General features: G+C 46.4%; 2 protein-coding genes and 1 pseudogene across 3 annotated transcripts in view; 1 reads left to right on the plus strand and 2 right to left on the minus strand.

Annotated features, from left to right (window-relative positions):
• Positions 1-2076, plus strand: part of YTHDC1 (YTH domain containing 1) — an 18594-nt gene extending 16518 nt beyond the window's left edge. Inside the window, exons 16-17 of the mRNA XM_008939489.1 lie at positions 732-866; positions 1559-2076. Coding sequence (XP_008937737.1) covers positions 732-866; positions 1559-1777 — 354 coding nt within the window. The 3' untranslated portion in view covers positions 1778-2076. The remainder of the gene's footprint in view (positions 1-731; positions 867-1558) is intronic.
• A 2728-nt stretch (positions 2077-4804) lies between these two features.
• On the minus strand, positions 4805-19717 carry LOC103772172 (UDP-glucuronosyltransferase 2A2-like). 2 transcript variants are annotated; one of them, XM_008939490.1, is made up of 6 exons: positions 18982-19717; positions 9323-9471; positions 8001-8132; positions 7522-7609; positions 6558-6777; positions 4805-5112 (listed from the first exon to the last, which is right to left on the minus strand). In XM_008939490.1, the coding sequence occupies exons 1-6, from the start codon at positions 19715-19717 to the stop codon at positions 4836-4838; spliced, it is 1602 nt and encodes a 533-aa protein (XP_008937738.1). In that variant the 3' UTR covers positions 4805-4835. The 2 variants fall into 2 exon arrangements, with proteins under 2 accessions (XP_008937738.1, XP_008937739.1); XM_008939491.1 differs by lacking the exon at positions 18982-19717 and adding an exon at positions 11407-12127.
• LOC103772173 lies at positions 16523-17316 on the minus strand (annotated as a pseudogene).
• Positions 19718-27670: the final 7953 nt, after the last annotated feature.

The following is a 27670-nucleotide window of genomic DNA, read 5'->3' on the forward strand; positions in this document are numbered from 1 at the left end:
CCTCCTCATTCTGCATGCTGTCAAAGTAGTCATCCTAAAATCCAGCACTTCCACCTACTTCATGATAACAGTGTAGGCGAAGTTGCTTCAGTAATACAGTCAAGAAAGGCCTTGTTGATTGAAGAAATGGAAGAGAACAGCCAAGAGGTATCTTGTTAAAAAAGAAAAAAAATATATATACACACATATATATGCACATTAGCCTTTTGTCAAATAATTGTCTTGTAGAGTAAGTTTGTTCATTTGAAATAGGAATATATTCATAAGGAATAGCACTGAAAAGACTAAGATTTCTGTAAGAGCTTCTGGGACAAAACTCACATTCCAGATGAATAGGTTTTGTTTATTTTTTTAATTAGCAGCAGTTTTATGTGTGGTATTACTTTGAGGCAGATACAGAAAGAAGGCACTTTTGGAGATGGGGAAGTTATTGGCCAACTTACTTTTAAAAAAAACAACCAACCAGAAAGAAGAAAGGAAAAAAAAACAAAACAAAACAAAACAAAACAAAACAAAAAAAAAAAAAACACAACAGTAGAGTAATAGTAAAGCTTGCCAATTTAATGAAGAACAGTCTGCCAGGCAGTTTGGGGGCTGTGATTGGATATATTTATGTGTCATATTTTCCAATCTGAATGCAAGCCACCTGTGCTCCGAATTCCCAGCACTCAGCCTCGTATGCAGTCCTTTGTTTTGAAATGCTCAGTAAACCTCCTGTTAATTTCTTGCAGCCACCGTATCCAGGCATGGAGCAGCCACCACACCACCCTTATTACCAGCACCATGCACCTCCACCTCAAGCTCACCCTCCATACTCAGGACATCATCCTGTACCACATGAAGCAAGATACCGGGACAAACGAGTAGTAAGTGTCCACAGAGACAGAGGGGGACGTGAGTCTGCAGGCCAGAGTAGGAATTTGGGGTACAGATATACCCTAACCTGAGATTTGTTGACTTTGATAAACTGCATTTTTAAGACCTGTATTAGTTTTCCTTGGGAAGATCATTTACTTGGATTGACTAGAGACTTCCAGCGTCTTTGTAAAGCCTTTCTTCTCCCAAGTGATGCAGGAGAGCAAAATTCTCAGAACTTGCCCTTAAACTGAGGTGCATGCTTAAAATGGCTTCCACCTCTCCAGGTCCAAAACTAAATGCTGAAGCCCAGTTTGAATAAGGACATGCCTGTAGCATTGCCTGTGCTCATGCACAACAAATTACATAATCGGCAGAAAAGTTTGTTTGGTAACTTTTTGCTGGCACAGCAAAAACCAGGCCGGATTGCTAAAGAACTTTTGTTAGTTGGCTTTGAAGGCTGCTAAGCTTTTGGGCCTCTTGCTGGTGGTATGTGGCCTTCTGGCATGCGAACCCCCATCTGCACAGTGGAAGCACAGGCGTGGTGCTGCTCTGGAGAAACTTCTGCTTAGGGGTGCTGGGCGTCCGTTTTTATTTCTTCATTTTAAACACTAGCCTCTCACGGGAGTTGGGGCCACCCCCACGGGTAAGGGAAGGGGGCAGTTTAACCAGAACGAAAACAAACCTCTCTCCTTCGCCGCAGCACGACTACGACATGAGAGTGGACGACTTCCTTCGCCGCACGCAGGCGGTTGTCAGCGGCCGGCGGAGCCGCCCTCGGGAGAGGGAGCGGGAGCGGGAGCGCCCCAGGGACACCAGGAGAGACAGAGAGCGTGACAGGGGCCGGGACCGGGACCGGGAGAGGGAGAGGCTTTGTGACCGGGACAGAGACAGAGGGGAACGGGGCAGATACCGAAGATAATCCATCTGGAACCAGTGCTCACTTGAAACAAAAAAAAAGCTTGTATTTTTTTGTGTGTTTACAAGTAGTACATTTTATTTTCTGCTGTCTACTTAAAGTTCATTGTGTAGAAGGATTTATAAAGACCTGACCCTCTATTCCAAGCATGCAATGAACTATGAACTGGAAAAACTCGGCCAAAAGTGAAATATGCAAGGCTGACACTCAACGTCGCCTTTCTGTCGGAGCAGAACGGGAAACAGCTAAGAATGTAGATGCTGACTAATTCTCAGTAAGTGTTCATCGACTTAGTGACTTCATTCGAGGTTTTTGAATACTGATTGATAACTGCCATTTTTTTTTTTTTTGCTTTGATGTTTCCTTCCTGTAGTTTCACATGGTTCAGTGGGAGAATGCTGCTATCAAGTATGCAAATATTGAAGTATGATTTTTTTTTTTTGACTGTATGGCAGTGTTGTAGCAGCCTTTTTTTCTTTTTTCTTTCTTTTTCTTTTGTTCCACTTCCCTCCCTAATCCCCCTTGTTTTTTAACCCTATCTGTAAAGTCAAGTGTTTTTTCAGTCTTCAGTAATGGAAGCAATATTAAGAAGACACTATTGATACCTAATTTTTAACCTTTTTTAAAAATGTCCCCATGTTCAGTAACATTTTGGTCAATTCTTTTGTTTAGTCTCCTTCCAAATGTACACATTGCTTGGAATGTTCACAACCTGCGTGTGTGGAACCAGAAAATATTGCTGTATTCTACATTGCTACCGTTTTTTTTTTTTTTTATATAAAAATAAATTGGTAACTATTGAAATGATTAAAACTATAGATCAGGTTTCTTGGTCTTCTAAGCTTTCCAGCTTTGATAGATTTCATCTGATAGATTTATTCCGATGGGGTCAGGGAGGCCAAGGCACAGCTGGAGCTGACAAGGGATGCAAAGAAGAGTAAGAGCTTCTACAGGTATGTCAGCCAGAAAAGGAAGGTCACAGAAGCGTACCACCACCCCCCGGCCCTGCTGAGCAGGATGGGCAAGCTGGTAACGGCAGACAAAGAGAAGGCTGAGCTACTTGGCTGTTTTGCCTCAGTCCTCAGTGGCAACCCCTCTTCCCACACCTCCTGGGTACATCGAGTGCAAGATGGAGATCAGAGGAGCAAAGTCCTTCCCACTGTAAGAGAAGACCAAGTTTGTGACTACCAGAGTAACCTGAACATAGTCCATGGGACCTGATGAGATGCATCCCAAAGTCCTGAGGGAGCTGGCTGATGCAGTTGCCACTCTCCACGGTATTTGAAAAGTCCTGGCATCGGGTGAAGTCCCTGGTGACTGGAAGAAGAGCAACACTGCACTCATTTTTGAAAAGGGTAGAGAGGAGGACCTTAGGAACTACTGACCTGCCAGCCTCACCGCTGTGCCAGGGGAGAACATGAAACAGGTCCTATAAGCTATGCTATGGCACATGGAGGACAGGGAGGTGATCTGAGACAGCCAGCATGGCAAGTCCTGTCTGAGCAACTTGGTGGCCTGTGATAGAGTGACCACATCAGTGGATGGAGGAAGAGCTACACCTTTCATCCATACTTCTGTAAGGCCTTTGACACTGTCTCCCACAATGTTCTCTCTAAATTTGAGAGACACAGATTTGATGGGTGGGCTGTTCAGTAGACAAGGAATTGGTTGGATGGTTGCGTCCAGAGAAAGAGGGTGGTGGCCAACAGCTTAATGGCCAGATGGGGAACAGTGACAAGTGGTGTCCCTCGGGCCCATACAGGGACCAGTGCTGTTTGATGCCTTCATCACTGACATAGATGGGGATTGAGTGCACCCTCAGCAAGCTGGCAGATGACACTGAGCTGTGTGGTGCAGTTGGCACATCTGAGGGATGGCATGTCATCCAGAGGGACCTGGACAAACTGCAGAAGCGTGTCTGTGTGAACCTCGTGGCATTCGACAAGGCTGAGTGCAAGTGTCTCTGCTCGTTGTGAAGATTTTGGACTAGATGACTTTTAAGTGTCCCTTCCAACTCAAAGCATTCAATGATCCTGGCAGGAATCGTACTTTGTAGAAAAGTACTTGTGTTCAAAAATAGTTTAGAGATGCTTGGAATAGGTGAAGTTGATCTGAAGCCTGAATTTAGGAAAAGGACTGATGAAATAAAAGGTAATTTCTGTTTCCATGGTGAAGTAGTCACCTTACAGCTCCTGCAGCTAATCAGAGTTATTAAGGCCCTACAGGTTCCACTTAATCAAATGATCTTCCAAGCTATTGAGAGGCTGTCCTCAGCCATGATGGTACCTGTCTCCCAGGCATGGGTTAGTCCTGCAATATCAGATGTTTCCTATGTCTTCTCTGTAGTGGTTACTTCATCACTTGTTATTTCTCTTAAATAGGAAATAATTGAATCTGAATGTCAAGGCAGGAGTGGGGAGAAGGAAAGTAAAACTTGTAGTGGAAGTTGTTCAGTTTCTCCAGCAATTTTCCTAGCTCTCAAAACTTGTGTGAGTAGCACTGCCTTGGTGGACTTCTTCACATCCTCTATGAACAGTTACAGAAAAACCTCTCAGCCCCAGGGCCTGGAAGCCAAGTGTTCTGCTTTCTGCTCACTATATTTCTGTCCAATCTGGAGAGAACTATTCTGACAGGAGAGGCATTTTGGTTGTGAATCATCAAGTCTGAGTAACATAGGAAAGGGCAGAGTTAAGGTAAGGAGACTAGCTGCAGATTGAGCAACCCCCCAGTACCACATGTGGGAATCCTGAATTTATGAAATAATACAAAAATAAAATTGAGAAGGTGAAGCAGCAATAACCATTCTAGGAGCCATGCATGTGCGTTTAGTTGACAGGGTCCCTAGGGATAAGGCAGTTATGACTCAGTTTTATTTGGGCCAGCTAGCTAAGCAAGCAGCTCTGCCCCACAACAGCTTTTTACCATGACTGACTTCAATGGGATCGTTCATTATATGCCCAACCTAAAGCACATCCTAGTAATTTTATTCACCAAGGAATGTGTGTAAATGCATTGATGAATCAGCCTAGAAGAAGAAAAAGTGCTGATGGAACCAGGATGTCTATTCTTTCTTCCTCTTTACAATCCTGCCACATCTCCTACAGCAAAATAAGCAGCACTTGGCAGAAATGAAGACAGTGATGGCTGTACAGGTGAACAACAATGCCAGAACATCCAGGCAGTGGTACTGGTACCAGGTGAGGTGGTGAGAAGCTGGTCTCAAGTGCTTTGCTCCTTTGTGACGCATGACAAATTCAATCCAGAAGACAGCTCTGTCTAGAGGCTTAAGTGGCTGGTCATGATGTATCTTGGATAACCTTAGAGCGTTTTCCTTATAGCTGGGGGGAGAAAAAAAGAAGCATGATAGAATTATAGAACCATTTTGGTTGGAGGAGAGCCTTAAAATCAAGTCCAACTGTTAATCCAACACTGCTGTGTCCCAAAGCACCATATCTACATGTCTTTTAAATACCTCTACGGATGGTGACTCCACCACAAAGAAAGAAACCAGGGAGATTTGTCACAGACTCCTGAAACAATCCATTTGGCATCTGCCAGTCCTCTTGGGGAAGTCAGCGAGCCCTGCTTTTACTTTCATCAGCATTATGTAAATAAATTTGAAACTGGCTCAGCTTATTCCTATCTGCATAAAACTGGTTGTGAACAGTAATAGCAAAAGCTACTCTTTAACACAGCAAAAATATTCCAGATACTCCTTTAAAAAAAAAAAAAAAAAAAAGGCAACACAGAAACATTTGCAGCATTTTCAGTTCCAATAAAATATAATGGGCTGGTTTGGGCTCGGATAGTTAATTTTATTCATAGGAGGCAGTATGGGGCTATGGTTTTGATTTGTGCTGGAAACAGTGTTGGGAACACAGGGATGTTTTCGTTACTGCCCAGCAGTCCTTACACAGAGCCAAGGCCTTTTCTGCTCCTCACAGTGCTGCCCCACCAGCGAGCAGGCTGGGGGTGCACAAGAAGCTGGGAGAGGACACAGCTGGGACAGCTGACCCAAACTGAGCCAAAGGATATCCCACAACAATAAAACTAAGGACAAGGTTGGTGGAGGGGCTGCATGCACCAGATTTCATCCAGATCTTTGGAAGCCTGGTTGTGATCCAGGCTGTTGTAGATCACCTCCACCGCAGCAAATTCCCTCAGATACTGGATACTTCCATGAGTGTTGGTCCCCTTGCTTCAGGAACTTGCAAGTTCTTCCTTGAAGGGATACCTGTCCTTCCCGCTTGACGGGAGTCGCTGCCTGAGACTGAGGACTCCTGCCTTTTTTCCAGTCCCTTTGTCAATAGCCTTATCCTTAGCAAGGAATCCCAGCTGCTGGGCTTCCATACCTTCTTATTCCTGACTGACTGATAGATAGGGTAACCAAAGGGTATTGGTAACTCAGAGGCAGGAGAAGGACTTGCTGTGGCTACAGACAGAGCAGACATAATACAAGTAGAATCATTACCTGGAGCCTCTAGAGGATTTATACTAGCAGAGAACAAGGAAGAGAGAGAGCAGAAAACTCTCTCAGGAGCTGCTCTAGGCTTTCCAAGAACTATTTTTCTCAAAGGGATCATGAAATGTAGTATAAGAGAAAAGAGATTACTGATCTTTCTGACAAATGCTGATTCTCAGAAATGAGAAATGGTTTTCATCTGAAACTCAGACTCCAGCTACTCAGTATATTTGGTTCCCAGAAGAGCCAGCAGAATGCCTCACATCAGAAACCCAAGACTTTAATAACCTCATCCTACTGTAAGGCAAGAACAAAACTCACGTGGAATTGTTAATGACTGTATTCAATGCATCAACCAGTTCCTGCGTCTTCAGTGTGCTGAAATCCAGCCCAACTGCAGCTCCCTTTGCCTTCATGTGAGCAATGTTGTCGTGCTGGTCACCAAACATGGGAATCCCAACCATCGGGATCCCATGGTAGATAGCTTCATAGATTCCATTGGTCCCACCATGAGTAATAAAGGCTTTAGTCAAGGGATGGCCTGGAACAAGGAAGGAGAGCCACGTGTAACAGCAAGCTGTGGCAGACTGCTCGCTGGGACCCAGCACCACAACCTCCCCAGGCAAATGCACTGCTGGAGAAGGGAACAGCCCCGACCTCTGGATCAGCATCGGAGCTTGCACGTGGAGCTTTCACACGTTCACGTTGCTTTTAATGCGCTGTGTGAATCAGCCTGTCCCTCCAGGCTGCTCCAGAGAAACCTCAGCCCTTGTGCTGTTGTGCACTTCTGACTTCCACAGGTTCACAACAGCCCCCTGCTGCAGCCTGGCTTAGGTCAAGCACTTTGAAGAACAAGCCCTGGAGATTAACTGCAGAGGCCAAATCCACCTCCAGAGTACATGTCTACTTTGATGTTTACTCCTGCCTACAGGTGGTTCTTAGCCCTTCCAGATAATTGTCACCGAGCTCTGTAAGACAGAGGCTTTTGCTTTACAGATCCATCCTTATAGCTGAGCTCGAGTTGCTGCCTTCTGGGCCGCTGCTCCCCGCTCACTTCACAGCCTGTCTGTATCTTCCATGGTTCCTGTACAGCCACTCGCTTTAAAGTCAAAAGCAGGCTAGGGAACTAAGGCTCCAGAAGCAAACCTCTGCTGCTTAAGCTGCAAAACTAATTGTAGCCACAAGTGTTATGAGGTTCTTTTGACTGAATAAGCTATTTTAGTGGCAAAACAAAGAAAACAGTTTTTCCAAGGGCACAATTCATCCCAGATAGAATCACTCTTACCAAGTAGGTCATTTTGGGGTATCCAGTCATAAATCCTGGTGTTGGAGCCCAGAGTTTCTGGTTTTTTCCCTTTGTATCGCCACAGGACCTTGAACGTAGGAGGAATAAGATAAACACAGTGCATGTGAAGTGCCCTTCTGTATTATTACACGTAAAGCAGGGCTTTATCTCAAACTCACATACCCTTTCCCAGTAATTCAGATACCTTTGGCTCACTTTAGCTCTTTGATCAGTTATTAACTGCTTGTTATAAAAATCGCATAGAGTGACTGTTATACCTTGGCCTAGGGACACCCCCCCGTGTCATTTGGTTCAGAGGAGGGGAAACACCAGAGCTCCCCAGGAGGCGATTCAGCAGTCTGCCTCTCTGCAGAGCCCAGCTTCCCAGCTGTGGCACGTCCAGCAGCAGGCTCAATGGCTAGAACTGTTCCCATTTGGAAAAACAAGGCAAGCTGTTCTAGACTTGTGAGGAAATTCACCTTTTGTGGAAGCTGTCTGAGGGCTCTGGCAATCATGTTACTTTTTTCATCACTTAGGTTGTAGACCATTGACCCAAGAGAGAATACCACGATGCCGTGTTTCCCTGAGCTCTGAACAAATTCTTCCATTTCCTAGGAAAGGTGGAAAACAGAGTAATTACGTACTGCAGATTACACAGATTTCTGTAAACAGAGAGCATAAACTTTTCAGTTTATCAAGGAGACGATTGTGGTGTATGAGCACCTCTGCTGACAGAAGGCTGTTACAGAGACAGGCCTGGCCCTGTGCAGAACAGTTTCTCCCCAGGAATGAGAATGAGCAGAGGGCCATGCTGTGTGACACACTCCCTAGCATAGTCAGTCATGGTTCTGGATTTTCCTGGAACCTGTACTTTGCATTTCCTAGCTCTGCAGGAAGGGAAAGTCCTGAAAACTAACAGGGGTTTTCAGCATCCTGATTGGACATTCATTGAGTCAATGCCATCGCTTTGTTAGCCAGCTACTTCTCCATTTCTTTCAACACAGCACATGTTGATAAACAGATTTTCTACAAATCAGACCCACAGGTCTTCCTGTTCCTTTTTTTCATTGCCATGTGGAATGGAGCAATAGCATCCAAATGAGACTGGTTATGCATTTCCCCCAGCTCCACCCTGCTACTGGCAAGTGGGAAGAGTGAAGGTTTCCTTTGGCAGACAGCTTGCACTGAAAATACCCTACCTCCTCCAAGGCTCCTACAGGGGTGGTAATCTACACCAGAGCTTGTCATATTGCTGTCATCAGTATCTGAGAGTTTCAGATTTCACCTGAATATTGCACAGTCACAGCAGAGCAGAGCACAGGCTGGAGATGATGGTGGTTGTTTTACTCCCTTTAAGATGACTTAAACTAAGCAACAATAGAAAAAGTGTTTATCACTCAACTCTTTCTGCAAGTCTTGACTCCCATTTTATCTACAGAATTTTTCCTGTCACAGTGCCATTTTGCATTGATATTTCAATATTAAAAGAGGCTACAAGTCGATATCTTAGAATTAAATCTCATATTTAGCTACTCTGAGGTAACACCTAGTTTTCCTAAAGCAAACATTGCATCCCCCCCCTGCTGCACTCAGCTATCCTCTTTTAAGACAGCAGGCTGTAAACCCAGCCCTCAGTTTGCACAAGTACAGACAGATTGCTAAACATCGCCATCCTCCCCATCAGCAGCAGAGCATCTCCTTTAGAATGAGCTCTCGTGGCTTGCATGGTTGAACAGGGAGAGAAACGCTTTCTGTTCTGCCAGGAAAACAACCAACCAACAGCAGAACTAAGCTGAGATACCTTTGGCAATGGCTTTGCAGGCTGGCAATGAAGTCCTCCAACGAACTCAAAGTTGGGCAGGAAAGGGCGTGGAAATTCAAGATCCCAGTATGTCCTGATTAACCAGATCTCTGCCTTCCCCATCGTCTCACACAGGGTTGTGGGCCTTCCTAGAGACAAGGCACAAGGGGTTTACAACACACACACGAGTGGTCTTGTTTGCTGTAGATTGCAAAATAGGATCCTTACCTTTGTCTTTTGGCACTCCCAATGGGTGTAATATACCAAGTCATGCATGAAAAGAAAATGTGGACAAATCCAGACCTGTTTCTTGCCCTGTCCTGTGTTTTGCCTTGGCAGGTTGCCATGAACAAGGCAGTGCAGTCTTTCAAGTGATTTTGAGCCTTCAGGATGAATTTGGAGCAGTACAAGAGTAAGTGGGAAGCATTTAGATCCTGTGATACAGAAATGCAATTCTTGTACCACTGAATTTATTACCTGTGCTTGTAATAAAAATGTACGTTGGGGAAGAGAACAATCACAGAAAATGTAGTTCCAAATAAAAAAATTATAAATTTCAATAAAAGAATTGCAAAGTGATGATCACCAGTCAGGGAGGAGGAAAATTTTTGAAACAAAGTTCTGTGGCATTTTTCAAATGGTGACTCCATCAGTGACTGCTCAGACTACAATAAAAGACAGGTACAGCCAACCCTAGATCTCTTGAGGACTGGGTCAGCTCCTTCTAAAACATACTGGGAAATTTTGGCCAAATCTGTAGACGCTTTGAATCTCATTTTATGGAAAATTCAATGTCTCTAGAAATCCATCTATAGAAAAAAGCTCAATGGCTAGAACTTTTCCCATTTGGAAAAACAAAAATAAATATTCTCATGTACGTGTTGCAAGTTGTTTCTGCAGGATTTTCCCCAAACACTGGAAAGGGGGAGTGCAAGGTTTAGAAGTGTTGGTAAATGCTTGTCCAAAGCCAGCCTAATGGAAGCAGAAACCAAGCAAAATAACCACCAAGATAAAAATTATCTGTAGAACACCTTATACTACTTGATCAGCGTTGTAATTTACACGAGTAATATTTTTTAACTTCAAGAACAATGAGTCAGTTAAAAAGTTACTGGGGTGAAAATTAAGCCTGCATGACAAGCAGAGTGAAATAAAGGTGTAATTAAGTCTAATGTAGTATTAAAAAAAAAAAAGAGTCAATCCAGGGAAAAGTTTGCAGAGCACAGAGGCATTCTTGGGAAACACAGGAAGAGACTGAGGGCAACAGAATAGATGCCCTTGTGCTTGCTGTTCATTTGTTATCTGCCTAAACATAGACACTCTGTACACGATTCAAAGTCTATGAACTGAAAGGTCTCTTATAGACTTTGTATCAAGCCTGAGCTGTACTCGGTCAGATCAAAAAAGTTCAGTTACGCATATAGTTTAAGGAGACTATTTCAAACTCTGAAAAGTGGCTGAAAGGGAAAGGTAACAATTCTTAGAATTTATTATTGGTGAATATGAACTCATGCTTGTCATCCTCTACTAGGCAGAGCTGCAAGATGATACCTCCAGACAATGCATGCAGTGTGAACGAAGAGTGCTGTTTTGCTCTGCAGTTGTCCAGGGACAGCCAGTGTTCCTAGTTACAACTGGGTTAACCCCATCCCAGTGCTGCCAGTGGGGCTGTCTCCAGTGCCTTACACTTGGTTAAGGCAGGATTTTGCCCTCCAACCTTTATCTACTACCATCTTAATTGTAGAAGTGCCTGTCATCAGGATGAAGGGACAGCTGTCCTCTGAAAGCACTAAAATGGGCATACAGCTCACAGCAAGAGCTCAGCAGGAGTATCATCATCAGTGACAAAAATTAGAAGTATGTGCTCTAAAGATCCTCAAGAGGAACTAGAGCAAAACTGCACTGGTGTCTGTCAGACTAGATCAGACCTAAAAGGGAAAGCACGGCTTCCATGTGACCAAAATGGGATTACCATCTCCGTTGCCCATGGAGAAAGGATATTTTGAGACAACAACATTGAGCTCCCAAAACATTCAAAAAGCACAACCTACGCAAGAGGAGAAATCACTCAACAACTGTCTTACCTAAGACATTACTGTAGTACCCATCCCATTCCTCTCGCCAAAACTTCAAGAAAAATACATCTGTGTAGAAGTAGAAGAGGAAGTTCTGCAGTCTTTCAACAAAGGACATGTGGTCTGTCAGCCCTCTTGTGCTAGCAGGCACGTAAGACGGTGGGGACGGGAGCCCACCACACAGCCTCTCCACCGCATTCCCATCGGAGAACCGGAAGCTGTAGACAAAAGGGATTGCTAGAATTTCTGCTATGAGCTCCCCACCTACAGAGAAGGGGTCGGCAATCAGAACATCAAACTTGGCCTTCTGCAGCTTTGCTATCAGCTGAGGGTTCGTCAGCAAGGTGTCACAGATCTTCTTTGTCAAATCGGTGAAGACCTCCAGGTCCTCTTTCATCCTCCATATGATCTCCCAGGGGTAGACATTAGAGACCTCATTTGTCCAGAAATTGACAAAGTCCTCCATGAGAGCATCCAGGGTCTTCTGGGTAAAGGGGGCTTGCAAGACCTCAAAGGTGAAGGGGGAGGAGGTGTCTTCGTAGTCAATGAGCAGATTGCTTGAAGGCACCAGCACAGTCACTTCATGACCCCGGAGAACAAGCTCTTCCAGCAGTACTTTCACATTGATCCAGTGACTCGCATCGGTGGGCCAGACCACCACCTTCCCACAAAAGCCTGCACTCCAGCAGCATGCATATACCCAAAACCAGGAGAACCTTGGCCCCATCATCTCAGCGTTACTACTCCAGTCTGAGTGGGCTGGAAGCGGTTCACTGCTGCAGTGTGCAAACACTTCAGAGCCAGCCAATAAAAGTGAGATCCACTTGATGCCAAGGTTGGTGAGAGGGCATGTCGGGACACAAACAACACTCATGGGAGGACTGGGCAAGCAGTAAATCCTGTTCTGGAGTCTCCTGCAGAGCCACAGCTGATTTCAAAATGATGGCAACTTCTGTTTTCGCTCCCCACAAAATGCGTTTTGTGCATGAGGCCTGGGCATTGCCAGGGCAATGGTGACCACCCCCATGCCCACACAAGAAGCCCTGTGGGGCGGAGGGGCAAACAGAGCAGGCAAACAGCGTGGTGCAGCACTTTCCACGGCAGTTCGGTGGAAGGGAGCTGAAGCTCTGACAGTTCAGGAGGTCAAGGGGACTCATCCTAATTGACCCTCGAAGCAGAGTGGTGGACACTCCTTGCAGAACACACGTCCACGGGAACCAAAGAGATCCATCCATGGGTCCTGAGCGAACTGGTGGATGAAGTTACTAAGCTACTTTCCATCACTGAAAAGTGATGACAGTCTGGTGAAGTTCCCACTCACTGGACAATGGGAAACAAAACCCCCATCTTCAAAAAGAGACAAAAAGAAGACATGGGCAACTACAGGCCAGTCAGTCTCACCTCTGTGCCTGGTATGATCATGAAGCAGATCCTCCTGAAGGTTCTGCTAAGGCACATGGAAAACAAGGAGATGATTGGTGGCAAGCAACATGGCTTCACCAAGGGCAAATCGTGCCTGACAAACTTGGTGTCCTTTTACAATGAAGTTACAGTGTGGGTGGATAAGGGAAGAGCAACTGACTTCATCTACCTGGATTTGTGCTGAATGGTCAATGCTGTTCCACATGACATCCTGGTCTCTGAATTGGAGAGACATGGATTGGATGGATTGGTCACTCAGTGTGTAAGAAATTGTCTGGATGGCTGCACTCAAAGAGTTGTGGTAAATGGTTCGACATCCAAGTGGAGACCAGTGATGAGTGGTGTTTCTCAGGGATCAGTACTGGGACCGGTGCAGTTTATCATCTTTGTTGGTGACGTGGACACTGCAGTTGAGTGCACACTCAGCAAGTTTGCAGATGACACCAAGCTGTGTGGTGGGGTTGACACATTGGAGGGAAGGGATGCCATCCAGAGGGACCTTGACAGGCTTGAGAGGTGGGCCTGTGCCAATCTAATGAAGTTCAACAAGGCCAAGTGCAAGGTACTGCACCAGAGTCAGGACAATCCCAAGCATAAATACAGGCTGGGCAGAGTATGGATGGAAAGCAGCCCTGAGGAGAAAGACTGATTAATGAATGTGTGAGTGCAGCCCAGAAAGCCAATTGTATCCTGGGCTGCATCAAAAGAAGCGTGGCCAGCAGGTTGAGGGAGGTGATTCTCCCCCTTTACTCCCTTCTCATGAGAACCCACCTGGAGTGCATCCAGGTCTGGAGCCCCCAACACAAGAAGGGCATGGACCCATTGGAGCGGGTCCAGAGGAAAGTCACAAAGATAATCAGAAGGCTGGAACACCTCTCCTATGAAGACAGGCTGAGAGAACTGGTGTTGTTCAGCCTGGAGAAGAGGACACTCCAGGGAGACCTTACAATATCTGAAGAGGGCCTACAAGAAAGCTGGGGAATGACTTTTTACAAGGGCTTGTAGTGACAGGGCAAGGGGTAATGGGTTCAAACTGGAAGATGATAGATTTAGATTAGATGTAAGGAAGAAGTTCTTGACTATGAGGGTGTAGAAATGCTGGCACAGGTTGCCCAGGGAAGTTGTGGATGCTCCATCACTGGATCTGTTCAAGACCAGCTTGGATTGGGCTTTGAGCAACCTGGTCTAGGGGTAAGTGTCCTTGCCCATGGCATGGGGGTTTGGAACTAGATGATTGGTAAGGTCCCTTCCAACTCAAACCATTCTATGAATCTCTGTGAGGACCTGGAGCCCTTTCCCTGTGTTGTGATTTAATCTTGATAGTCAGCTAACCACCACAAAGCCTCTCCCTCCCCTACGGTAGGAGGGGAAATGTAAGGGCAAAAATTAGAAAATTAATGGGTTGAGACAGAGATAATTTAATAAGCAAAACCCAAAAATAAACCCAAGAAAAAACAAGTAATGCAAAAAGTAACGCAAACAATTAATCACCACCAGCCACCCAAATCACAGCCAGGCCCCTGAGCAACAGCAGTCCTGGCAAACTTCCCCTCCCCACAGCTTTTTTTGCTGACCACAACAACACTTGGTATGGAATGTCCTTTGGGTCAGTTGGGGTCATCTGTCCCTGCTGCGTCCCCTCCTGGCTTCTTCTGCACTCCCAGCCTACTCACTGGGAGGACCAATGTGAGAAACAGAAGAAGCCTTGATGTTGTGTGCAAGCACTGCTCAGCAACAAACAAAGCACCCTTGTGTTATCAACACTGTTTTCATCACAAATCCAAAATATAGCCCCATGCAAGCGACTATGAAGAAAACTAATTCTATTCCATCTAAAATCAGTACACCCTCATTCCAGATCTGCAGGGTGAAGATAACACGTTCCTGTACCAAGCAGGAGCTCAGAGTGGGGAGGGTGCATGAGCAGCCCATGGGACTTTTTGAACAGCTACAGGATGGTCCCTGTCTTCTCACATGACTACAGCTTAGATTTGCTTCTTTGCCCTGTAAGAACCAACCTACCCGTAAATCGGGTTACAGTTTCCATCTCCTCATTTACCAGCTGCAAATTGTCCTGCAGTGATTCACAACTAGTCCACAGGGTGCTCTAGCTCTGTCCTCTCTATATCTAGGTGTTGTGGACACACAGTGATACCAGTGAAGGGACACCGTCCTGGCAGAGGTGACACCAGCATCAGTCCACCCCAGGAGAGAAGCAGGAGGAGGTGAGGAGCACAGGTTTTGCTCACCTTGCTGCTTCTGTGCCTTCTCTTGGGAACATGCTGCAAACAGGCATCAGTGTATCCATATCATGTAGTCAAGGACAGATGCAGCCAAGACAAAAGACCCAGCTTCTCCTCTTGACTGTATTCTGCAGATGTAGTGGAGATGCTTAGTGCTACTGAGGTGCTCAGGGAACAGAAAAGGCAGCTGCTCTTTCCTGAGCAGAATTCAAACGAGGCTCAGACTAAGTCTAAAGAGGGCCTGAGCATTCCTCCAGGAGCTCAGCACCACCACATGACCTCCCCTCACTAGACTGAGGGTGGAGCAAGAAGTCTTTCATCATGCTTCAACCTCAACACTTGAAAAGGCCTTTAGGTAGCTCTAGGAAAGCAGCTAGCCTAGTAAGAACCCTGAAGAAGACCATCCAAGGAGAAATAGAAGGTGCATGCATATGCTGCAGGAATAGGGACATTGCCCCACTTCTTTGAGATGCTCCCCCTTTCCTTTTACACCTCCTTCAGGACTGGGTACACTCCAGATCAGTGCATAACACAGCCAGGGCAGAGAACAGCTAAGCTAACACAGTGGACAGAACAGGTATTGCACACAGACCCCTAAATCCTAAACCCCACATTTGACAATAAAAAAGGAAAACACAAGATCCAAGCAGCTCTGAGGCTTACACAACAGGACGTCAGCAAACCATGCTTCTGCCAGCACAAGATTTTCTAGTCTCTGTGAAATGTGGCCAGCAACACAAGCAAACACACAGCCAGGTCCTCTTAACAGTAGGACATCTCAACAGTTCAGCTCTTAGCAGAATTCACACCCTACTATTGAAATAAAGAGTCTCATATTGAAATAATACAGATTTTATCTGCCCACCAACAATGCATGTTTCCCCTGTTTCCTTTTAAGCACTACAATCATCCCTTAGAGTATAAATAATTATGCAACTATTATTTCAGAAAGAAAAAAAAATCTTTCTAAACAAATACAACTACCTTCTAATATTTCTGTTAGACCCTCTCAGAAAAGCAAAGAACCCTGCCTCTTCTGAGGGCATGGTATCGCTTCAAATTGAGACTCAACTGCTCTTCCAAGTCTTTAAAAGACCAGAGGAGGCCATTTAGAGAGAAGTTAGCAAGCAAGAAAGGTGCTAGTAGATAGAAAAGTAGTGTTATTGTATAGCTTTCCATAACCATTTTTTATTTCTACTTCAAAAGGTTAATTTCAGTACTAGCACTGGGTGGGTATACAGTATTATTTTGCTGTGTTTGTCGTGATTCACCTATGAGTATGATTGATGAGCTCTGTTTCAAGTGGCTTTAGCACTGCTTTACCTCTCCTAGACGTACCTGTACAGACTTACCTGTACTAGTGCAGCAGGTTTAACAGGTAACATCTCTACTTGCCTGGATTGTTTGACTTGACCCAGGAATTTTGGAGGAAGGAAAAAGAGTTCAGGGCTGTCTTGCTTCTAATTAAATCCACTAAGTTCTGGGTATTTACTCCTGTGTGTACAGGTGATGTAATTAAGGGAAGTAAGAGCAGCCTTACCTAAAACATCGCTGTAGTATTGATCCCAGCTTTCCCAGAGAAGATAATGATATATGATATCCTGAACAATGTAGGCGATGATGTTTTGTAGCCTCTCCAGGAAGACATCCTATCTGTTAGGCAGCTCATGGTGGCTGGTACGTAGGAAGGAGGTGCTGGGATTGCCCCACAGAGCCGCTCCACCGTGTTGCCTATGGAGAATCGGATGCTGTACACGAAGGGGATGCCCAGCTTCTCAGCAAACAGCTCTCCACTGGGTGCCGCTGGGTCTGCCAAAAGGACATCGAAGGCGGATGCCCGCAGCCTCTCCATCAGCTTCTCATTCTTCAGGACTAGGTCACAAATGATCTTGGTTACGTTCCTCAGCTTGTACATAAATTGAAAGATCTTGTGAAGACTTTCCAAGACTGGCAGCACTCTCTCCTCGTAAACCCAAAAATACAAAGTTTCTTCCAGTAATGTAGCCATCTCCTTTTTGGTTATCGGCACCTCGATCACCTCAAACTGGAAGGGTGAGGGCTGTGTGGCATTGAGGATGAGGAAGCAGGAAGGCAGCAGCACGGTCACCTCATGGCCCCGGACCACAGGCTCCTGCAGTATGTACTCCATGTTCAGCCAGTGGCTGTTGTCAGCTGGCCAGACCAACACCTTCCCCCCAGATCCCCAGCCCAGGAGAGCCAGCAGCCACAGCACTGCCACCTTCTTCCCAGCCATAGCCTGCTCTGCGTGGCAGGCTGACCTCTCAGCATCAGCCCTCCCAAGCTGGGCTGGGCTTCTGTGACTCTGCCTTGCTCCAGAGGGCAGGAAACCAAGAGAGCTGACGTGAAATCCTGCCCTGGACAGCGTCAAGTTTTCCTGGGGAAAAAGGTGACCAACTGGTGGCAAACAGCTTGCAGGAGCTGGAAGATGTGCCTCCTCTGGAGCAGCGGGGAGAGCCCTGGGGACCTCAGTCCAGCGAGGACTGTGTCCTGTTGGTCATCCTGGCCCTCCTGCCTGTCTGACTACAGTCTCTATGTTCTTTGCTTGGTGGAAGAGGTGACTATCATCCTTTTGTCTCTTTGAAGCACAGCTTGGTATGCAGCAAAGACACTCACCTGCTGTGTGGGCACCCTTTTGCTTTATAAAGCCACTGAGTGTCCACTTACCGTGCACTTAAGGTGCTGACCCAGGGCTGCAGCTGAAAAGTGACATCTCGAAGTGGATGAAACAACACATTAAGTGACTCCAGCATCAAAGACTGTCTTCATGTGAACTTGTCTCTTCCAGAGCATGCATCGTGAAAGGCCAGAGCTGGTAGGTGATGGTGTGAGCTGTCCTGCCTGTCACTAGGTGCCAATTATTCAAGTTGAACCAGAAAATCTGTTGAACAGTTTTATTTATGGTAAGCCTTCTGATGTGTAATAGAGAAATTATGAAAGGTCTCTTCAGTGTGCTAAAAATCATCATTGCTGAGCTCCTGCCCAGCTCTGTTACACAACGTTTTCCGAATGTTGTTTCGCAAGGCTTTTGCTACAGCTTCCGTGCTGCTTACGGGATGAAAATGAGGGTGATGAAAGCAGCTGGGTTATGAGAAGCCAAAATACCTCAGCTGCTGTGCACATGACACAGTTTGGTGTATTTGTGGAGTCCTGCAGCGTGCAGGTATTTGCAGACAACTGAACCCTGAGATATTTGCAAGTGCTCTTTTTCATGAGCTCAGTGTGAGGTTAGTGAAAACCAGCATGTTGATCACATGATTACTTCTTAAATAAATGAATTATTACACGTTGACTCAAAACAGTCCAAAAGAAAAGCCTGCAGAACAAGACTTGTTGCTTTCCCTGTTTTCTTGTGGGTGGAGGGTATGTTTTAAATAAAACTTGTTTTGTGCAGAGAGGACTGGTGTTATATACGAGTGACCTAAGTCCATATTACGTAGCCACAATGCACTTCAGTACTGCTGCTGTGGGTGGCAGGGTTGGCTCATAATTCACCAGCTCACCTCTCCTTGCTCCTCTGGATTAGGAAAGCAGCCCTGCTCCTGACTGCTCTCTGTGCAAATCATGGGAGGGGGGAATGCATAGGCTGAGCTCCCTTGCTGAGGGCCCTGTCTGCTGTAGAAGTTGTCTCAACTTCTGCATTAAAACCAGTTATAGCAAAAGTCAAATCCATCGGTTGGGATGACCACTGATCCCAGTCTCAATGCAGTGGCATAGTGGCACAGCACCCTGACTGGGGAATGGGTGCAACCAATGGACCCCATGGGCTCACTCCTTTTTCCACATAGGGACACAATGACAAACTTCTCGCTGACCTCTCTCAGACCTTGACTTGTGGCCCTACCAGTTTCCTAGCTCTGCAGGTGAGAGGTAATGAGAAGTGAAGTAACAGGAGGCTTACCTAAGATCTTGCTATAGTAGACATCCCATTCTCCCCAGTACCTCTGGAAAACATAGTCCTGCAGGAGGTAGGAGAGGAGGTTTTTTATTCTCTGGCTGAAGGACATGCAGTCGGTGAGCTCAGAGAGGGCCGCGGGCGCGTAGGACGGTGGGGCGGGGATCTTGCCGCAGTGCCTCTCCACCGTGGAGGCCGGGGAGAAGCGCAGTGAGTAGACAAAGGGGACGCCCAGCTTGAGAGCCAGGAGGTCCCCACAGAGGGTCACTGGGTCCGACAGCAGCAGGTCATAGCTAGACCCCTGCAGCCGGGCCATCAGCTCTCGGTTGGTGAGCACCGCGTCGCACATTAGCCTGTTCATCTGGTGCCAGTTTTTGGACAGTTTCCCCAGCTCCTTGTAAAACCGCCAGAAAGTCAAGGTGGTCGGCCTGTTGTTCAGCCACAGTGCCACTACCTCCTCAATCAGGTTCTCGATGGTGTCGTTCTGGAAGGGCACGTTATAGACCTCGAACTTCTCTGCGGCCTCAGACCTGGGTTTAATGAAGAGGGAAGCGTTGGATACCAGGACGCTGACGCTGTGCCCGTGCTGGATGAGCTCCTGTATAACTATTTTCACGTTCAGCCAGTGGCTGCCTTCTGTTGGCCAAACCAACACGTTCCCACAGAAGACAGGCCCTAGAAGAGCAACCTGAAGAAGGAGCAGCTCGAAGTATTTCTTAGAGCTGGTGGCTTTCGTGGCCATGGCAGTGGTAAGGGCTAGATAGCGTGGGAGTTTTTCTTTCCTGTTGGGGGTGCTTCACCTGTGTGTTTTGTTTGGTGGCTCTTTATTAGCACTCTTAGCAAAACCAAGAGTTTGCTGTTGCACATGCAGGGCCTTTAAAACCCACGTCTGGTCTCAGGTCTGAAAAGACAGAACAGGATGTTTGGTGATCCACTTTTCCCTTTCTTGTCTTCTATCCTGTTCATTTTCCCCTGAGGAAGTTCCTTTCCCTGGTTAGTAGGGTGGCAGCAATCCTTGCTGCTGTGAAAAGTCTGCGTTCAAACTACTCCTTTTGCACAAGAACTTAATCTTTTTTTTTTCTTTTTTTAATAGTAAAAATTCACCTAGTTTTTCTGAGGAATCCTTAGCATGAAAGAAAAACAAATAACAGGGGTTCTCCTCTACCTGTGTAATTATTGTATCAGTACATGCTGGCAGGTTTTCTAGCAGTATTAGCAAATAAGTGGCACTGCTGCCAACACTAGAGAAATACTGAGATTCGCTGAAAAAAGTATGACCACATTTGATTTTAAAATGCCTGTTTTCAGTTGCAACAGCTGGGGTATCTGTATGCTGTAATGTTTCTGTTATTTATGGCAGCAAATCTATGTGTATTTCTCCTATTCTGAGGGTCTCCCAGTTTTCTCCTCCTTTCTTTCCAGAAGCAGCACAGGGGCTTACTCAGCCAACAGGCAGCAGTGCTACAGGGGTGCTTGCTTGAAGATATTGACAGACTTGGGGCAAGAGCCCTGGGCAACACAAGATGGAAGAACACCTATGATGGGACTAGCAATGGCAAATTATACCATAGGCACCTTTAAGCCATCTCAAACCTTCTACAGCCACGTCCTTGCTGGTAAATAATATGAATTACCAGCAGTTACGCCCCAGTCCCTGCAGAGAGCTGCTGCCTCTCCAGGTTTCACCATTAATTAAAGCTAGTGCATCTTTACGGAGGAGGAAGCTGCAAGTGAGCCAGTCCCCTGGATGCCAGCTCTGATACTGAAACAAATCGCTTGTGTTGCTCCCGTGAGCAGAGGCAGGCCAAGGAAGGAGAGGTCACCGGGTACATTTACGGGGCGGACTTGGAAGTGGCATCCTTCTCCAGGGTGAGATGTTAGAAGTGCTGATGTTTCCCGCGCTGAGGGAAGGGAGCAGATCATGCCAATAACAACATGTAGTTTGTTCTGATATGTGACAGGTGGTTCCCGACTGCTCCCAGACAACTCTTAACACAGGGAGCTCCTTGCTGCTCTCTGGGGTACATCACCACCAACCTGGTCATGTTGTGGGCTCATTCTGGGTGTCTAAACATGGATCTGGGGCCCTCCTGGCCCTCAAAGATGCTTCTTAGAGCAAAACCCACATCTTCTGTGGTGGCCTTCGTGTGGAAAGTCAGAGCTTGAATGTCAAGCACTATGTGCTGGAAGGAGCTCTTAACCAATAGGAGCCAAAATGACATCTAAACCAAATGTGTATAATCCTATGCTTGATCCAACACAATCTGGGGAACAAATGCCACGCAGCAAAAAACTCTTACCTAGAGGAGTCTTCCAAGGAAAGTATCATGCTGTGAGGTTCAATTTGCTACAGCGGCTTGCTTCAGTTTCCTGCTGCTCACCCCTGTGCCTGGGCTGCTCTGGTGAGGCTGGGCATTGGGCAGAAGGAGCTTAAATAAGTTACCTTCTGAGCTGGGCTTTTCAAAATGAGGAAGTAATACAATATGGGATGTTCACAACAAGACATCTGTTTGGGACTATTCATTGCTTTGTTATGCTCCAGTAATTTAATAGTCAAGATGGTCTTCCCCACTCTAGGGTATATTATAATCTTATTACAGAGCCTGATAGGAAGTGTCTGACTGCTAAAAAAGATTTTTTACTCCCTTTAGGGTCTCAGCTGGCAAAACAAAGTTGTTTGCTAAGTAGTACACTTGTTTATAAACTGTCCACAGGAAAAAGAAAAAGATAAAATCTTGTGGTTTGTTAGCAGAGTTTTTAAAAAGTTGATGTGTTACCTGTGTGGCCCTTGATTCTGGGGATCTACGCAAATTTTTAATTACTTGAAAAATATAGTCATCTAAGTAGGCACCTCCATAGCTTTTAAATACTGTCCGTAGTATTAAACCTGACTTCTTCTAAACCCTCAGAATTCAGCATAATTATGCCAGCATGTTTCAATAGTAATTTGGCCTTGCAGCCAGAAGTTTCACTGCGATATCTCCATAGACCTTTGTATTCTGTATAATATCTTTTTTCAGGCTAACTTAGCTTATTTGGGAAAGTCCTGTAAGAAGCTTAAAGGTTTTCCAGCAGTTATTGAAAGGCCATGCTCATGTGGGCTAAGGCAGATGGAAACCTGGGGTTCGTTCCTAACCCCCAGTAACTAATTCCTTCATAGCAAATGAGCTCTATTACTAGGGGAACCAGAGGGTTAAATTTGTCTTTTTTCCATGGCCAGCTTTTAAAGACCATACTCAGATTACTCTTAAAGCAGAGAAGATAAGCATTTTGAGAGGATTAAAGGACAAAACCCAGAAAATGAGAGAAAAGTGGGGCTGAAGAGAATAGGTGGTGTTAAGTGTCTGTATTTCACACCTCTAGCATTCCCAAGCAGAAGTGCTGCAGGCAGTGATGCAACCTCCAGCCTGTTTTAAATAACCGGAGGCAAAGGTGAGTTACGCAAAAGTTAGGTAATGCCAACTCCTGTTTCCCACTTAGAGGGCTCTTCACCGTTTTGGTGAATGGGGGTTGTGGTGTACACGGAACCTTCATTTCTAGAAAACCTTGTTGCCAGCCAGCACCTCAAAAATTCAGTCCCAGGGTAGAAATGGACAACTTTTGCCCTGAGAAGCACCAAATGACTCTTGGTGGTTTCTTTCCACTTATTGCAATAAAGCAGCTTCTGGACTGAACGCAGACTTGAAAGTCTTGACTATCATTTTTTGCAGAGGGAAGGAGGGGAAGGCTGGGTGGGGAAAATCCCAAAGCTGGCTCATCCCTAAGTACAGACAGAAGTGAGTGGATTGAGCAATTTTGTAGAGGCACATGTGCAAGTGCTCCATGAAACTCCTATGCTCATGTCATCCCCAGAGGTAACAGGAAAACTCCAGCAGAAGTTACTGAGCTGAAATAGCCTTACCATAACCACCCTTCTCAGCTGAATTACACAGCTCCATATACCTCTCTGCCTTGCAGCTGTAGGACAAAAATACCACAGGTTAGCTTTATAGCATTTCACTTGGTTTTATTGCTTCAGTTTAAGATTTTATGAAGTCTCTCCACTGCTGTTGCAATGCTGCAGGGGCACCTTGGCCTTTGTATAGGCACCGGCTTGGCTTGCACTGGAGTAATTTCCACTCTGCAAAGCCAAATAAAATAAGAAATGAGAGAAGGTCCAGGCCAGGCTTTGTGTCCCTGCTAGGAATGGTGTGGGTTTGGTGAGGAAGAGGTGCTGCACCCCGTGGCTGCCAGCTCTACAGTGTGGTGCAGCAGTGGAAACTTGCTGGAGCTGTTTGCAGATATGGTACACCCCTGTCTTGCCAGCATCTCTCCAACCCTCAAGGCAAGGCTGCATGCTACGGAGATGGACGAATCTGCAAATGCTAAGGGTATAGACATGATTGGATTCATCTAATGACTCATCAGCCTGGAAAGGGACACTTGCTCTCTCCATCCCACCTTCTCACGCATGTTTGCTGCTCAAGCTCCCATGAAAAGTCTTTCCCTGTGCCAGGTCAGTTTGCCAATGAATTATTGTAGTGGATGAGTTTGCTTCTGGGCCAGGGAGGAGCAGGGCAAAGACCAGGCTATGAAGGAGCAGGAGTCACCCTGATCAGCAGGTCAGCAGCCCTTGCACTGAGCCATGCAGTAATGTATTCACATGCTGTAATGCATTTGTTTGTTCATAGCTCTGCAGGGGAATGAAAACTAGATTGAAATCCCTGCTAAATTTTGACAGAATTCACTGATTGTACACAACCCTGCTGCTGTAACATTTCACTGGCTTTCTGCTCTAAAAAACAAATGAGAAAGCAGAGCAAAGCTCATCTCTGGGAAGGGGAAAATTATAAGAAACAACTTTTTCTTAGATGCAGCCTGCTCACAATCCCAAGCCACATCTGTGTCTTTCAGGAGAGAAGTTTTGCTGTTTGACCCTGGAAGCTGCTAGCACAAGGTTTGGGCCTGGACCTTGGTACACAAGCAGTACCCCTGCCACTTACTCCCCAGGGGTATATCCATGTGGGAAGTCTGCACCTCAGCCTTGGCACATGTCCTCTGAGGCAGCCTCCTTGCCAGCACCACCTGTGACCAAGACTCCTCTTGTGTTTCAGCGTGCAGGGAAGGCAGATTGCTTTTCTTCTGATGCTGCAGGTTTGGATCTGATCCATCATGGCTCGGTCTGGGATGCAGAGAGGAGAACCTCATCTGCTGCTAACTGGAGTGTGGAGGAGTGTTTCTGCACATCTGTCTGGGAGGCAAACAGAGGCATCCCCTCTGCTCCCAGGAAATCATAAGGCTTGGACTTGGGCTCCACCTTGTAACTGTGAGGGATGCCATTTAATCCCTGGGAGTATTTCAGAGTCTCCTCCTCTGTTTGCTCTGGAGGCATGGGTTGGATTTTGGCTGTGGTGCTATATCCTGTACCTGGGGTGTTTTGAGGCTGGAGGAGTGAGAGGGAGGAACATTCTTTCCATTGGATGTCGTCAGCTCAGATGTCTGAAGACAAGATGAAGGAATTGGGGTTGTTCAGTCTAGAGAAGAGGAGATGGAGAGGAGACCTTATTGCTCTCTGCAACTACCTAAAAGGAGATTGTAGTGAGGCTGGTGTTGGTCCCTTCTCCCAAATTACTAATTATAGGATGAGAGGAAATGGCCTCAAGTTGCACCAGGGGAGGTTTAGATTGGATATTAGGAAGAATTTCTTCACTGAGAGAGTGGTTAGACACTGGAATGGGCTGCCCTGGGAGTTGGTGGAGTCATCATCCCTGGAGGTGTTCAAAAAATAAGTAGATGTAGCACTTGAGGCCATGGTCTAGTGGTTAGGGAGATGTTGGGATGAAGGTTGGACTTGATGATCCTAGAGGTCCTTTCCAACTATAGTGATTCTACGATTCTATGACTTCTGCATAAAATGTGGAAGCACTCTTGCCCACTTTCAATGTGAGCATCAAGGACTTCTGAGCTCCTGCCTCTAAGCCAGCAGGAAACCCCTTCTGTGGTCCATGGCCCTGCCCTGGGCATCTGTGCATGGCTGCAAGGATGAAGGCTCCTCCGTCCTCAGCGAGGCTCTCACCTCACCCTGTGTACAGCTTAGCACCGACATGCACTGGGAAGAGAGGCACCAAGTTCATATCAAGGGAGTCAAAGTCCTGGTTTTACGTGAGTGTTTACAAGGGAGCTGCACTCATCCTGACCTGATTTGCTAGATAGTGCTTTTAAAGGCAAAGCTACTTCTGCAATCTCTCCTCTGGCCTCCTAACCAAACACTTGTTTCTTTCCTGGGACCTTAGCAGTTTGGGTCTACACGAAACTTCTGGGGCACAACATTTTAGCCATCCCTAGCTGGCTATGTTGCATACCTTCAGCTGCTAAGCAGCATATATACAGTAGCAAGGGCAGGTGCTGTGAGCAGGTTGCACTTTGAGCCCAGGGACTAAAGATAGAAATACACACTCACACACAAAAGGTTCTCACTGAGGGTAGTGCATTAAAGCAACTACTAGCAGAAGGGCCAAAACACGAGCTGGTGCTGCTGAGTGACAACAGCAGGAGTAAGAATGAAAGGAAATTCCTGTAGCAAGACATCATGATGTCAAGGGGTTGAGAGATAAACCAGCAGAGGAAATTCAGCACCTGAATAGTCTGTGATGCCTTTAGCCTAAAAGTACACAGCTGGGGAAGGCTGTGTTATGAGGGAAGCCTATGGAATCCCAAAGGATGGGGAAGATCCGTGTGGATGAATTGCTGGTGGCATGCAGTGCATGAAATAAAGGACTTCCAAAAAAAACCCCAAAACCTAAAAAAGCAAGTTGAAGGAGAAAAGTGAATCCCCAGAGGAGATATAATGTCCTATGGGGTGTTGTGGATGCAATGACAGCCAGGTTTTCAAAGGCAGATGTGTAGGACACAAAAGTGCAGAGTCACCAGACACAGGAAGCTGTATCTGGCTCAGGAGCTCCTTTCCCACGTGGCATCTTTTCTGTACAGCAGAGGTGGCTGAAGCCACCACTTGCCAGTTCAAGTGTCTCTGCTTCTGTTTCTAATTACCTGGATTATTTTTACCATCTCCTCTTCCAGCATCTCTGGCTGTTCTGTTTGTACTGAGACTGCAAAGTAAGAGAGGACAGTGAGGTTCAGAGCCTGCTGCATCATTCTGTTACAGATGACTACAATCAAACGATACACAACCAGCATCATACAACACAGAGAAGCTCCAGCACCTGAGAGAGAACCAGAAACCATTACTTTGACTTAAAATAATATTTCTTCCAAGGAGGGATGACAGTTCTGCATCTTCTCTCTTTCTCCTCGTTTCCTCCATGCACATCCAGGTAGGTAAGACCTATCTCTGCTGTGACACCCATCACTCTCACTTTATTGTGTTTGTGGTACCTAATGGCAAAACTCCAAGGATTATGCCGAACAAAGAGATTTAACTCAGTTTTGCTGCCTGTATTCCCAGACAGATCCTGCCTGAGTCTCAGTCTCATCCCCGGAGCACAGTGGAGCTCCTTCATATCCGATAGCCTGTTTCAGCACTGGGTCGTGCCTGGAGGATGCGCCCCTCTCACTTCCCCTATCCCCTAAGTCCCCAGTCATTTTTCTTTTAAACTCTTGGCCTATTTCATCCACTCCTGAGAAAGAAACTGCATCTTCAGAAATGCTCCATGCTTACAATATCTCCTCCAGGTTGCAGTCAAGTTTGCCTTGTATGTGTACCAGAGGAAGAGAGGATGAACACGGGCAGGACAGGACAGCATCTGAGGAACCCAGACCAAGCAACCATCCAGCTCAGAGTTTCCTTTTCTTAGATGACTGTGGCTTAAAACCAGCCTTTTTTTTTTAAGCACCAGCTTTTAGCAGTGGTGTTCTGGGCCCCTAGCTGCAGCGTGTGCCCTGGTGCTGCAGTGTGCCCTTCAGCTCTACTTTTCTGGCCACAGTGGGAGGGGGAACAGCCAAGAAGACCCTTTCCCTGAGGACCTACCATACTTGATGGGCAACGTAGTTGCAGGGATTCTGGCACAGCATAACTGCTTCCAGATCCCTCGGATCACAACAGCACAAAAGCACCCAGATCCTGGGTGGAAATATTGGCACCAAGCCCCCCAGGCTGTGCCCATTTTCCAGCCACCCTGGGGCTGGTTTTATCTCCATCCTGCTCACCTGGGCTCTTCCACATGGTTCCAGTAGTGATGAGGGGCATGGCCATTGCTGTCCCCTGTCCTGTCATGTCCCTCCCAAAGCATTACATCAGCAGGGGGATTTCTGAGGCAGGAGGTGATCAGGGCAGGACCCTCTGTGAGCCCTGGCCATGGCAGAGATGCACATGTGGAAGCTGCTAGCAATTTTTATTCATCATGTGGTGGAAATGCCTCTGTACAGCGTACTGGCGTTTTTGTTTCTCAAAAAACAAAAACCCACAGAGGCCTATCCTACACGTCCTGGGCAGACAACATGGGGCTGAGGCAACGTGAGGAGGAATGAGGCTCCACAGCACTTTGTAGCCATGCAACAGGTTTCACATGGGTGAAAACTTGGGAGGAAGACACAAAAATAAAACTCATTTTGCAAAAGTCCATCTGGCGCAGGGACGCCAATGAGACACAGGGAAGCTGGGACAGGGCTGGAGCTGCTGCTGGGAAGCAGGACTGGCAGGGGGGGTCTGGGGGGCACGTAACGGCACCAGCTCAGATCTCGGTGCGGAAGCGCAGGT

Source organism: Merops nubicus, unplaced genomic scaffold (assembly GCF_000691845.1).
Source record: "Merops nubicus isolate BGI_N331 unplaced genomic scaffold, ASM69184v1 scaffold2784, whole genome shotgun sequence".
Lineage (NCBI taxonomy): Eukaryota > Metazoa > Chordata > Aves > Coraciiformes > Meropidae > Merops > Merops nubicus.